This window comes from Nerophis ophidion, linkage group LG11 (assembly GCF_033978795.1).
Source record: "Nerophis ophidion isolate RoL-2023_Sa linkage group LG11, RoL_Noph_v1.0, whole genome shotgun sequence".
Lineage (NCBI taxonomy): Eukaryota > Metazoa > Chordata > Actinopteri > Syngnathiformes > Syngnathidae > Nerophis > Nerophis ophidion.
The window spans coordinates 10,802,786-10,815,441 of NC_084621.1; the positions used below are offsets into that span (position 1 = coordinate 10,802,786).

The 12,656-nt window shown below is 42.0% G+C and overlaps 1 protein-coding gene across 3 annotated transcripts in view; it reads right to left on the reverse strand.

Moving 5' to 3' along the window:
* The window catches only part of znf574 (zinc finger protein 574), a 48,064-nt gene that overhangs the window by 20,365 nt on the left and 15,043 nt on the right, over positions 1 to 12,656 (reverse strand). For all 3 annotated transcript variants that reach the window (XM_061915089.1, XM_061915088.1, XM_061915087.1), the window contains 4 exons: positions 1,921 to 3,004; positions 1,626 to 1,840; positions 1,362 to 1,541; positions 1 to 22 (listed from right to left, as the gene is read on the reverse strand). The exon at positions 1 to 22 is cut by the window's left edge and continues 73 nt beyond it. In XM_061915089.1, the coding sequence (XP_061771073.1) occupies positions 1 to 22; positions 1,362 to 1,541; positions 1,626 to 1,840; positions 1,921 to 3,004 (1,501 nt within the window). The remainder of the gene's footprint in view (positions 23 to 1,361; positions 1,542 to 1,625; positions 1,841 to 1,920; positions 3,005 to 12,656) is intronic.

Here is a 12,656-nt window from a genome sequence, read left to right on the forward strand (position 1 = left end):
CGTCAGTGTCCATGTCACACACCTGCAAGCAAGGACACAGTCAAAGGTAAGTACAAATAAATAAGACAGCAACGTCTAAAAACACTTACACAATACCCATTACTCATCCTTTAATACAAAAGCCACTTGTCTATCAAGAGTTACTGCTACTTTCCTGGATCACTTTAGTGAATTTAGAAAAATTGACTGCGGGCTTCCAAGACTGCCAAGATTATTTCTCAAGCTTTAAAAAACCTCTTGCTAAATTGCACACTTAAATGAACATTTGCGTGGATAAAATTAATATTCCATTTAATTGCATTAAAAAGATGACCATTCAAACCTAATTGGATAAAGTAAACAAAGGTTAAAAGCAATGTCCAAGCTGGTCTGCAAATGCTAAATGGTTAACGATAAGACGTATAGTCTGGAAATTGCATTTGTGGCGCCACCTATGGGTTTTAGTCAAAATGCTTTGGAAGACATGCTGGAATTTTTTAGACCATGTGCTTGTCAGTCATCCCCTTAAAGAATGTACCAGATAGTGTGGCAATTCAACACTCTAGAACAGGGGTAGGGAACCTATGGCTCTAGAGCCAGATGTGGCTCTTTTGATGGATGCATCTGGCTCACAGATTAATCTAAGTTGATTAAGATAAGAAATGAATATTTCCACTGTTAACCAGAGTTAAAAATAACGTTCAAACTACAAAACATTCTCCTGCATTTTAATCCATCTATCTGTTTTGTAACGCATCTGTTCAAGAAGTCGCATTAATGGTAAGAAGTATTTTATTTATCATTGGTTAGCTTCAGTATAACAATGTTGTTAAAAAGAATACCATACTTATTATACAAAAAAAAATGTTGGTGTTACTTAAAAATGCACACATTTAGTTGTATTCATTGTTAAAAAATATTGCATGGCTCTCACAGAAATACATTTTAAAATATTTGGCTTTCATAGCTCTCTCAGCCAAAAAGGTTCCCGACCCCTGCTCTAGAACAAGGGTTGCCAGGCTGTCGATCTTTGGAACTGAACCAGTAGAACTTGCCTTGGTGCACGGTTGAGACCAGGGATCTTGGGTTCCAAAAATGTTGGTGACCACTGCTCTAAAATGTCATGTATGTTTTGTACAGCGGATCCTTACCAGCCAATCCAACATGTTGGGTAAAATTTGGGGGTTGAAAAATATTTTTTTCAGAAAAAACACAGAAGTGGTGCACCTAGTTTTTGTGAGCAAGGGTTCAAGAGCAGCTTACAGACATACAGTACCTACAAGATATGTGAAAAAATAGGACACCCCTGAGGCGTAATTTGAAATGAACAACAAGACCTTTATAATATCTGTACTGTATATGAGGTGGTTTATGAATGGTACCGGTTTGCGTCCGCGCTTGCGGCGAGGCTGCTCCGACGTGTGAATGAGTTGGTGCCTCTTCAGGGTTGCCGCCTGAGCGAAGTTTTTGCCGCACACGTCGCAGCAGAAGGGCTTGTTTCCAAAGTGGTTCATGGTGTGCCGCAGCAGGCTCTGCGAGTTGCTCAAAGACTTTGAACACACCTGCACAACAACGAGAAAGACGCAACGTCACTATTGTATGAGGCGGCGAGGATTAAATTGTGGGGGCCGGACTTCAATTGACACCTTGCAAGTGAAGAGCTTTTCTCCCGTGTGACTGTAGACGTGTGTGCGCAGGAAGACACGTCGGGTAAAGGTCTTGCCACAGTACGGGCACACGTGGGGTAGAGCTGTGCGGGACCAGTCCTGCAACAACTTTGCTGGTGGAGGGAGGTTTGCGGTGTCTGGGGCTGCTACTGTGAGACTCTCTGTCTCCTCCTTTAAGCCTGAGTCCTTGTTTCCTGAAGACAGAAAAACATTGAAATTCTTGCAACGTGTTCATACAATTGTTTCCCCCAAGCAACCTGTCGAAACGCTGTACCTTTGCTCACGATCCGGAAAATCGGCCTGCTTCTCTTAGCAGGCGGTGGTGCATCCGACTGGTTAGCGGCGGCGGGCACGGGGAGTGGCTGCTTTGAGCTCTGCGGCGCATCCTGAGAGGTGGCTACTTCCTCACTCATGTCCACATCATCTATGGGCCCACACTCCATGACGCGGTGTTGCCTGCGATGGTACAGGTATTGGGTGGTGTTCATGAAGGTCTGCTCACAGTAAGTACAACTGTGGAGCGGCTTGAGCAGATTGTGCTTCGCCTTGCGATGAGTGGCCAACTCAGTCGAGCCTTTGAAGTTCGCCCCGCACTCGGTGCACAAGAACAACTCAGTTTGCTGTGCGGACAGGGCGGAAAGAGCGCCACTTTGGTCCTGTTCGTCTGTCACGCTGCTTGGCTCGTAGGGATGTTCCAATCTGGTCATCGCCACAGTCACGCTACCTTCGCCTTTCTGCCGGTGTTGCTTGCGGTGGTAGAGGAAGAGGGTGGTATTGAGAAAGCTCTCCCCGCACACTGTGCAGTGGTGAAGGGCCTCCTCGAAGCCATGTGTCTTTCGGTGGGCCACAAGTTCGGACACAAGGCCGAAGCAGGAGCCACAGTCCACACACAGGAGCACGGGATCAGGCTTGGGCTTTTTTACGGTCCCTCTCCTCCTGGGAGACTCTTCCTGTGTCACCTCAGTTGCTATTGGGTCAGAATTCTGAGTGGAAGGACTCTCTTCAACTTCCTGCTGCTGTTCCTCTTCTATTCCGACTCCCTCTGCTTCTTCAGGTTTGTGGTTGCTGACGTCACTCGGTGAGAGCTCAGACTGTGGCTCAGGAGACGACTGGCCTTCAGCGACCTTTTGACAGGCACCTTCTTTACGGTGACTCTGCCACAGATCCAGGCTCTTAAAGAGCTCCTCGCAGTCCCCACACTGGTAGAGGATTCTGGGCTGCTCTTCCACATGCTCTTCGTTGACTTCAGGTTGCACGGTGACCACCAGCCCCTGGACCGATTGACTAACAGGCTCTTCAGGCTGAGGCTCCACTTGGACTTGGACTTGGATCTGTGGGAACTCCTCTGCCAGCTGTGCCTAGAGAACAATAAAGAGTTGCAGGGGAGGGGTGGAAAGTAGATTAGAGTTTTTGATTGAAAACGTATTTTTCCAATTACTACTGTTTGGGCTATGAGTTCGCTCACTACATGTGCTGCATTGCCCTGCTGTTTATTCTGTGCTATAAACCATAGCACAGTCTAAACAGCAGTGTTTACTCCTATGTATTATTTATCACTCCGAGCAACGTTTGTAAGTTTTACAGTTTAAGTAAAACAATTCTTACCTACTGAACCGTCCCACGTCTGATGTCTGCAGAAGTGTTTTCATGCATATTTGTACGCGCCATCGTACAGTAATGCAATGATTCTAGCATCTTATGCATTAGATAATATGCTTACACATTTGAAAGTGTCTTTGTTAGTATTACTAACTTACAATGGCATTCTTTTTGTATTGTTTCAGTTTCATAAATTTACCAAGATGTCACTGTGGAGTTATTGAGTCTGATTAGCTGATTGGAGAGCTTGCTTCCGCAGCAAGTGGGTCCATGATGATGACATTTGTGTTTTATTTGAGCAGCAGTTTCAAAAGAATTTACGTAAAAAAATAAACATTTTATAAATCATTCTGTGTAAATAAATCATTTCACAACGTATATACCCTGCGGCTTATATTCCTAATAAATGAAAAAATATATTTTAGTCATAAATGTAATATATACACAGTATATATAAAATATATTTTCAGTTAAGTGTCTTTAAACTGACAGTGCATTTGGAAAGTATTCACATCGCTTCACCCTTTCCACAATTTATGTTATAATCTTATTCAAAACTGGATTGAATTCATTTCTGTCTTCAAAATTCAACATTTTGCAAATTAAATGGCATTCACGCAGAATAGTTCAGTGTTCATAAAGACTTAAACCGTAATTGTTGCCAAATGTACATCAATAAAGTACTGACCAAATGCTGTGAATAATTATATCCATTTTATTTATTTGTTTATTTTTATCAAATTTGCAAAAAATTGTCAGACAATATGGGGTATTGTCTGCGTAATTTTGAGGACAAAAATGATTCAATTCCATTTTTGAATTAGGATCTAACATAAAAAAATATGCAAAAAGTGACGCACTGTAAATACTTTCCGGATGCACTGTATCAAATGTAAAATAATAATGATCATGTTAGTGTTTTCCAACTTTTAACTTCAGAGAAACAGTGTCCTTTGTAGGGGACATTTTTTATCTCTTCGGAAAATGCTGATTCTCAGAAAAGTTAACTGACAATTTCATGTTTATAATGTAAATACCTCACAAATTGATGTTTGGTCTCAATGCGGCATCCAATATATTTTCCAGATGATCATTTATCAAGTAGCTTCTCATATTACGTCAGAAAAAAAAATTGGGGGGGCTAGAGGCAGGCGCATTCCCTACTTAAAACATTAATAACAAATTAATTTAAACCACCAGGTGATTCAATATTACTAAGAAAAAAAGGGGGTGGAATAATGACAACTTTTAACCGACCGTGTCGTCTTGGAAATGCTTCATATGAGAGCGGCAGCCTCTTTGCCTTGCAGTTTGCAAAAAAAAGACGTTGTGTTTTCACCAGGGGTTGTTTGTCTGTCTGTTAGCAACATAACTCAAAAAGTTATGGATGAATTTTGGTGGAAATCTCAGAAAAAAAAAATCCTTTTCTCCCCTTTGCAACCCCACCATAAACAGAGATGTAGTTTACTTCGAGACCGGGCAATTAAAAAGTGCCAGAAAAAACTATGCTGACCAAGTTTTCATTTGATACCGTCATACGTCTTTATTGTGATGATTTTGATACCCCAATACTGCAGTGTTTAACAATACCCCTACATCCCTAACGTTACATGATGTCTGACTACACTAAAAAAATAAAACTACCAGAAGAATAGCTTACACATTTACTATTATTTTGCTCTTGAAAAACAATACCTTATTAAAATTTGCAGTGATGGAATGTTGCAATACAATTACACTTCCACTTGTAATTCCTTACCATCCACCCATTTTCTACCGCTTGTCCCGTTCGGGGTCGCGGGAGCCTATCTCAGCTGAATTCAGGCGGAAGGCGGTGTACACCGTGGACAAGTCGCCACCTCATCACAGGGCCAACACAGATAGACAGACAACATTCACACACTAGGGCCAATTTAGTGTTGCCAATCAACCTATCCCCAAGTGCATGTCTTTGGAAGTGGGAGGAAGCCGGAGTAGCCGGAGGGAACCCACGCAGTCACGGGGAGAACATGCAAACTCCACACCGAAAGATCCTGAGCCCGGGATTGAACCCAGGACAACTCAGGACCTTCATATTGTGAGGCACATGAATATAAACCCTGTACCACCGTGCTGCCCTTCCATCTTTCAAAATTGCTCTTTCGAGAATTTGGAAGAAGTTTAATCAAATTGTGATGAATCGATTGTGAACCTTTGTGAAATTAGCCATGATATCCAGCCTTACTTACAATATGTTGTATACAAGTTTATATACCACCTCCAGCTCAATGTGACGTAGACCAAGGAGCTGGTAGTGGACCCGGGAAGGAGGAGGAGTACTTCGGCGAACCCTGTTTCCACCAGTGGGGTTGATGTGGACCTGGTTGAGGATTATAAATACCTCAGGTGTACACATCGACAACAAGCTGAATGGATCAGAACACGCTGAGGCACTCTACAAGAAGAGACAAAGCCGCCTTTACTTCCTCAGGAGGCTAGGAACCTTCAACGTCTGTACAAAGATGTTGAAGATGTTCTACGAGTCGGTTGTGGCGAGCGCCTTCTTGTACGCCGTGGACAAGCTGGTAAAGAAGGCCAGTAACGTGGTGGGAGTGGAGCTAGACTCTCTGGCGGTGGTGTCAGAGAGAAGAAGTCTATAAAAACTCCTAGCCATTATAGACAACACCTTTCAGTCACTACACTCGGACCGTGCGGGAAGAATGAGCATGTTCAGTGGAAGGCTCAGACTCCCAAAATGCAACACGGAACGACACAGGAGGTCCTTCATACTGACAGCCATCAGACTGTATAATGCATATGTTCCTTCTTGACTGCACTTCAATCAATCAATCAATGTTTACTTATATAGCCTTAAATCACTAGTGTCTCAAAGGGCTGCACAAAACACTACGACATCCTCGGTAGGCTCACATAAGGGCAAGGAAAACTCACACCCAGTGGGACATCGGTGACAATAATGACCCAGTGGGACGTCGGTGACAATGATGACTATGAGAACCTTGGAGAGGAGGAAAGCAATGGATGTTGAGCGGGTCTAACATGATACTGTGAAAGTTCAATCCATAATGGATCCAACACAGTCGCGAGAGTCCAGTCCAAAGCGGATCCAACACAGCAGCGAGAGTCCCGTTCACAGCGGAGCCAGCAGGAAACCATCCCAAGCGGAGGCGGATCAGCAGGGCAGAGATGTCCCCAGCCGATACACAGGCGAGCAGTACATGGCCACCGGATCGGACCGGACCCCCTTCACAAGAGAGAGTGGGACATAGAAGAAAAAGAAAAGAAACGGCAGATCAACTGGTCTAAAAAGGGAGTCTATTTAAAGGCTAGAGTATAAAAATGAGTTTTAAGGTGAGACTTAAATGCTTCTACTGAGGTGGCATCTCGAACTGTACTGGAGCCCGAACGGAAAACGCTCTATAGCCCGCAGACTTTTTTTGGGCTTTGGGAATCACTAATAAGCCGGAGTCCTTTGAACGCAGATTTCTTGCCGGGACATATGGTACAATACAATCGGCAAGATAGGATGGAGCTAGACCGTGTAGTATTTTATACGTAAGTAGTAAAACCTTAAAGTCACATCTTAAGTGCACAGGAAGCCAGTGCAGGTGAGCCAGTACAGGCATGATGTGATCAATGTAGAATATATTTACATTATTCATATATATTATATATGATATATATTATATTATTTATTATTATTATTGTCTATTGTGAGAGAACTGTGGTGCTGAATTTCCCCCAGGGATCAATAAAGTACTTTCTATTCTACTTAAGTATTATCCCATGAGAAGGCAGGGTAAAATTGTTGCGGAAATGTCAGTAGCAAAATACTGATCATAAACAAATGACAACAAACTCTTAAGACATGAATTTATTATCAAAAACGTGAGCCAAAAAACTATTCTATTTTTACTTATAATAGGTGACTTAATAAAAGCTGACAAGAGACTTATTTAGGGCAGCGACCTAAGTTAGGGACTGGACCACATGATAAATAGAAGAGAGCTGATGTAATGGCATTTATAGCTTATTATCCTCTGCAAAATTGCAAAATGTACCTTAAGGGTGTAAAAATGGACTGTATTGTGTTATGCCTTATGGGTATCATAAACCATGAAGATAGTTATAGAGTTACCATGACATTGCGGCGCCCCGTGCTCCAATTAAATTTAGCCCCCTTGATTTAAACATTTGCATGCAATAAGGCTGAATATAAATGTTCTATTTATCTTCAGATGACATTTACAGCCTCTGTTGCGTGTAGCGACGGCTCTTTTAATAAACAAAGAAATTATAGCAGCCTAGCAAATGAAGTGAGGCTGCAGAAAACCAGCTTAATATGTCAACGCACAGAAAAGGCAACCTAGCAGGTTTCTTGAAGCCGACGAGAGATTCGTCAAATGAATGAAGAGAAGTGGCGGACAGATTTCTCCCGCTCGTCTTACCGCGGACTGCAATCAGTCTGTCGGCTGTGTCACTGGGCTTTATAGACAAGTGTTACAAGCTTTGAGTTAAAGGAGTGTGGGCGCAAGCTCGGCCTCGAGACGACCGCCCGCCCACTCCTAAACGAGGACCCATGACTTGCTGCTTTCAATCCCGAGGGCTCGCCTGAGTTGTCACAAGACGCTGACACTCAACAAGTTAGCTTTATGCACCTTTCAATCAACGCTGCAGCACTCAACTAACACCAATGTCCGAGTTGATGCAATGTACAATTTGTCAAATGTAGGCTGAGGAGATATAAAATATGGAAGCACAATCAAAGGCTGTAGAGTTCATTACTGGTGCACGGGGACCATTCTGGTGAGTCAGATGGCCTCCACAGATAGCACGCATGTGAAGCAGCAGCTTGGGCTTCAGTCTGCTTTGTGACCTCATTACACTCCTTTCTCGTCTGCTCCAAATCTTCACATCGATTGCCATCTTGCTGATATGAGATCCTTTCTGCAAACTGAGATCAAGCGGCTATTGCAGCGTGATAATAAGAAAAACTGTACTTAGAAATCCGATTGAAAAAACTTAACATTTCTGAAGGAAGGATAGATTTGGCTTTGTGATGGCTCAGCATCAGTATTATGAATGTGATGGCTTCCTTGGCAAGTTCTGCAAAGTCAAACCAGTATGTTATCATATTATTTTTTAATGCAGAAGAGAGGATTTAAGCATTTGGGTTTGGATTTATTGATGTAATACTGTTTTAATGCCTTACTTGGCCAGATCAGTCTTACATGATGGAACGTCTAAGGAATGAGAAAGTCTCACCCAAGTAATTTTTTTCCACTAAATGATCACTTATCAATATTAATGCTGCCATTTTGGCCGCAGCGTTTATTTACCAAAACCACAAAAAGGACATCACCTTAATTGAATTGGAAAGGTAGTAGCTCTCTTTGATCACAGACATTTATTAAGAAGTAGGGCTGAGCGATATATTGACTTTGTAAGATATATTAATATATATTTATAAACAAGATAGAAAATAGCCTAAATCGAAAATGTTCTCGAGTTGCCATATTTCGCACGAGAAATGCAGGCAAAAATGTAAGCCGAAGTGAGGAAGATCATGGCCACACAATTAAGTCAAGTCACTTCACGTATTTAATTTTTGCAAAAATGACTAATGATCTATTGCTAACGATGGATGCTGATGCGTCGTCCATGTCGCTGCTTCTTGATCTTAGTGCTGCTTTCGATACCGTTGATCCTAATATTTTATTAGAACGTATCAAAACACGTATTGGTATGTCAGACTTAGCCTTGTCTTGGTTTACCTCCCATCTTACTGACAGGATGCAGTGCGTCTGCCATAACAATGTGACCTCGGAGTATGTCAAGGTAACTTGCGGAGTTCCACAGGGATAACATTTGACAACCAAACAATTACACAAAATGACTGAGTAAAGAATCTGGGTATTATTTTCAACCCAACTCTCTCGTTTGAGTCACACGTTAAGAGTGTTACTAAAATGGCCTTCTTTCAGCTCTGTAATATCGCTAAAATGTGTTCCATTTTGACCACTGGACACGCTGAGATCATTATTTAGGCGTTCCTTACATCTCGTCTCGATTACTGTAACATATTATTTTCGGGTCTCCCCATGTCTAACATTAAAAGATTTACAGTTGGTATAAAATGCGGCTGCTAGACTTTTGACAAGAACAAGAAAGTTTGACCATATTACGCCTATACTGTATATACCTCTATATACATATATACCTACATATATATCTATACTGTATATACCTTTATATACATATATACCTACATATATATCTATACTGTATATACCTTTATATACATATATACCTACATATATATCTATACTGGCTCACCTACACTGGCTTCCTGTGCACTTAGGATGTGACTTTGAGGTTTTACTACTTACGTATAAAATACTAAACGGTTTAGCTCCATCCTATCTAACTGATTGTATTGTACCATATGTACCGGCAAGAAATCTGTGTTCAAAGAACTCCGGCTTATTAGTGATTACCAGAGCCCAAAAAAAGTCTGCGGGCTATAGAGCGTTTTTTATTCGGGCTCCAGTACTATGGAATAACCTCCCGGTAACAGTTAGTGATGCTACCTCAGTAGAAGCATTTAAGTCACATCTTAAAACTCATTTGTATACTCTAGCCTTTAAATAGACCCCCATTTTTGACCAGTTGATCTGCCGTTTCTTTTCTGCTCTTCCCCCCTCTCCTTCATGGAGAGGAGGGGCACAGATTCGATGACCACAGCTGTCCAAAGTCGGGACCCAAGGTGGACCACTCATCTGTGTATCAGTTGGGGACGTCTCTGCGCTGCGGACCTATCTCCACTCAAGATGATCTTCTAGCTGGCCCCACTATGGACTGAACTCTCACACTATTATGTTAGATCCTCTATGGACTGGACTCTCACACTATTATGCTAGATCCACTCAACATCCATTGCACCGGTCGCCCAGGGGGTCCCCACATCTGCGTTCCCCTCCAAGGTTTCTCATTGTCATCACATTGGGTTGAGTTTTTTTTGCACTGATGTGGGATCTGAGCCGAGGATGTCGTTGTGGCTTGTGCAGCACTTTGAGAAACTCGCGATTTAGGGCTATATAAGTAAACTTTCATTGATTGATTGATTGATTGACTTGGCGCTTACCAGAACTGTACGTGTGACAGTCCATTACATCGTCGACTGGGAATTAAAAAGTGCCTGCCTGCAAATTAATTTTCTCTCTGAGTTTGATACATTTTGTAATATTTGCACAGCGATGTTTGCATTTTATTTATGTTATGTAATTCTGTGCTACTTAAATACCCATCTTGACTAACTGGGTTAATAAAAGTGCCACACTGACTGTTTACAGTACAGTTGTCATCCAGTTCAATTTCAGTGAATCTCGCTCAAAAATGAATACCGTATTTCCTTGAATTGCCGCAGGTCATATAGTATGCGCCTGCCTTGAATTACTGCCGGGACAAACTCGCTTCGCAAAATAATTAGCGCATGCTTAGTATTACCGCCTGGTCAAACTCGTGATGTCACGAGTGACACTTCCCCTGTTATCATTTCCAAAAAGGAGGAGGCTGATTTCAATACCGGTAATTTGAAATCGCATAAAGGGAAGAAGATTAAAAGCTATTCAGTAGGATTTATGGTCCAAGCTTACATCACACTCAAATTTTTACTGCATGCCTTTGGTAAGCGCCGGAGTGAGAAGAGGTTTTAAAATAATTAGCGCATGCGTAATTTTACTGCATGCCTTTGGTAAGCGCAGGAGTGAGAAGAGGTTTTAAATTAATTAGCGCCCCGGCGGCCATTCAAGGAAATACGGTATCTTTATATGTATACTTTCACCGGAAAATATATCGATATATATCGAAATCGAGTTTAAGTAAAAATATATCGAGATATACTCTTTGTCTATATTGCCTAGCGCCATTAAGAGGTATTATTAAGTTTACTTTACAACAGGGGTGTCAAACTCAAATACAGATAATTTTGACATTACTAGGTGCGTCTTCCAATCTCGGTTTTTCATATTTCTTAGCATGTGCTGGCTGGGCGTGTGTGGATTATCTCCGGGTACGCCGCTTTTTTCATACATTCCAAAAATATGAATGTGTGTGTAAAGGGGTGAATGTGGAAATAACAGGGGTGTAACAGGATGTGTATTTGTATTGAACCGTTTAGGTACGGGGGTTTCGGTTCGGAGGTGTACCGAACAAGTACCGGTACACATGCTAGCAGCGACCGGGCTAGGACAACATGTAAAAGCCAGAGCTGGAAGACCCTCCTGACTTGTTAAGATCTCCCGTTTGGGATCACTTTGGCTGCGCGATACAACAATGGAGGACGGAGGTTTGCCGACATTGTTAAGCAGCTGCTCCTAAAAACACGTCAAACATGTGTTGCACCTTTCCTGCTTCCGGCTCGAGGAGCGCAGGGGAGACACTCATCCATGGCTGATGTATTCTCGGGGGCAACACCCTTCACTCTACCCGGCAGTGGGTCTCCACAGCTCCGGACTCCAGGGTACATGAAGAGTCCGGCGATTAGTTGCAAATCGTGGCTTTATTGAGGTCTTGCACACAGCCAATCCACCAAAACAGTAGCCACTCCCCAAACTCACCTACCGATCCCTCACCTCGCTTGTCCACACACTCACTGCACATGCTGTCACATATTAAAGGGCCACACACACATACACTACTCTCATAGCACATGCTAACCCATTTGAAGCGTCACCACCGCATTCAAGCAGCCTCTCCTCGGCGAGTCAGGCAGGGCTAAAGCAATAACAAATGTTTTTATAGCAGCAGATTTAAGTCCAAATTGCATTAAAAACTAGATTTTGACCCACTTCTATGGTGGAAGAACAATGAGCCCATAAATCCTTTTACTGCCAAGTTAGCCAGGCTGGGGGTGAAAAAAAAGTTAATCTGAGGCTGAGTTGACTTGAAACTGTTTAATGTTGCACTTTTTATATGTAGAAGAAAATTTTTGTCATTTTATTTAATCTGAGCACCAATTTGAGGCAGTTTAACGTTGATTAACGTGCACCCCGACTTATACAAGTTGAAAAAATTAATGGGGTGTTACCATTTACTGGTCAATTGTAAGGAATATGTACTGTACTGTGCAATCTACTAATAAAAGTCTCAATCAATCAATCAAAAAAAATCACTATATATGTAGAAAAGTTTTGTTGAGAAACCATTCTGAGCCTTATCTTATTTGGTTTTTATTTGATATATGTTGACCACATTAACCCTGGCAATGGACCCTGTGTTAATAAGTATGTTATGCCATTGTTTACAAATTTGGTAAATAAATAACCAAAAAATTTATATTTTTTTGTTTTCTTACTGTACCGAAAATGAACTGAACTGTGACCTCTAAACCGAAGTACGTATCGAACCGAA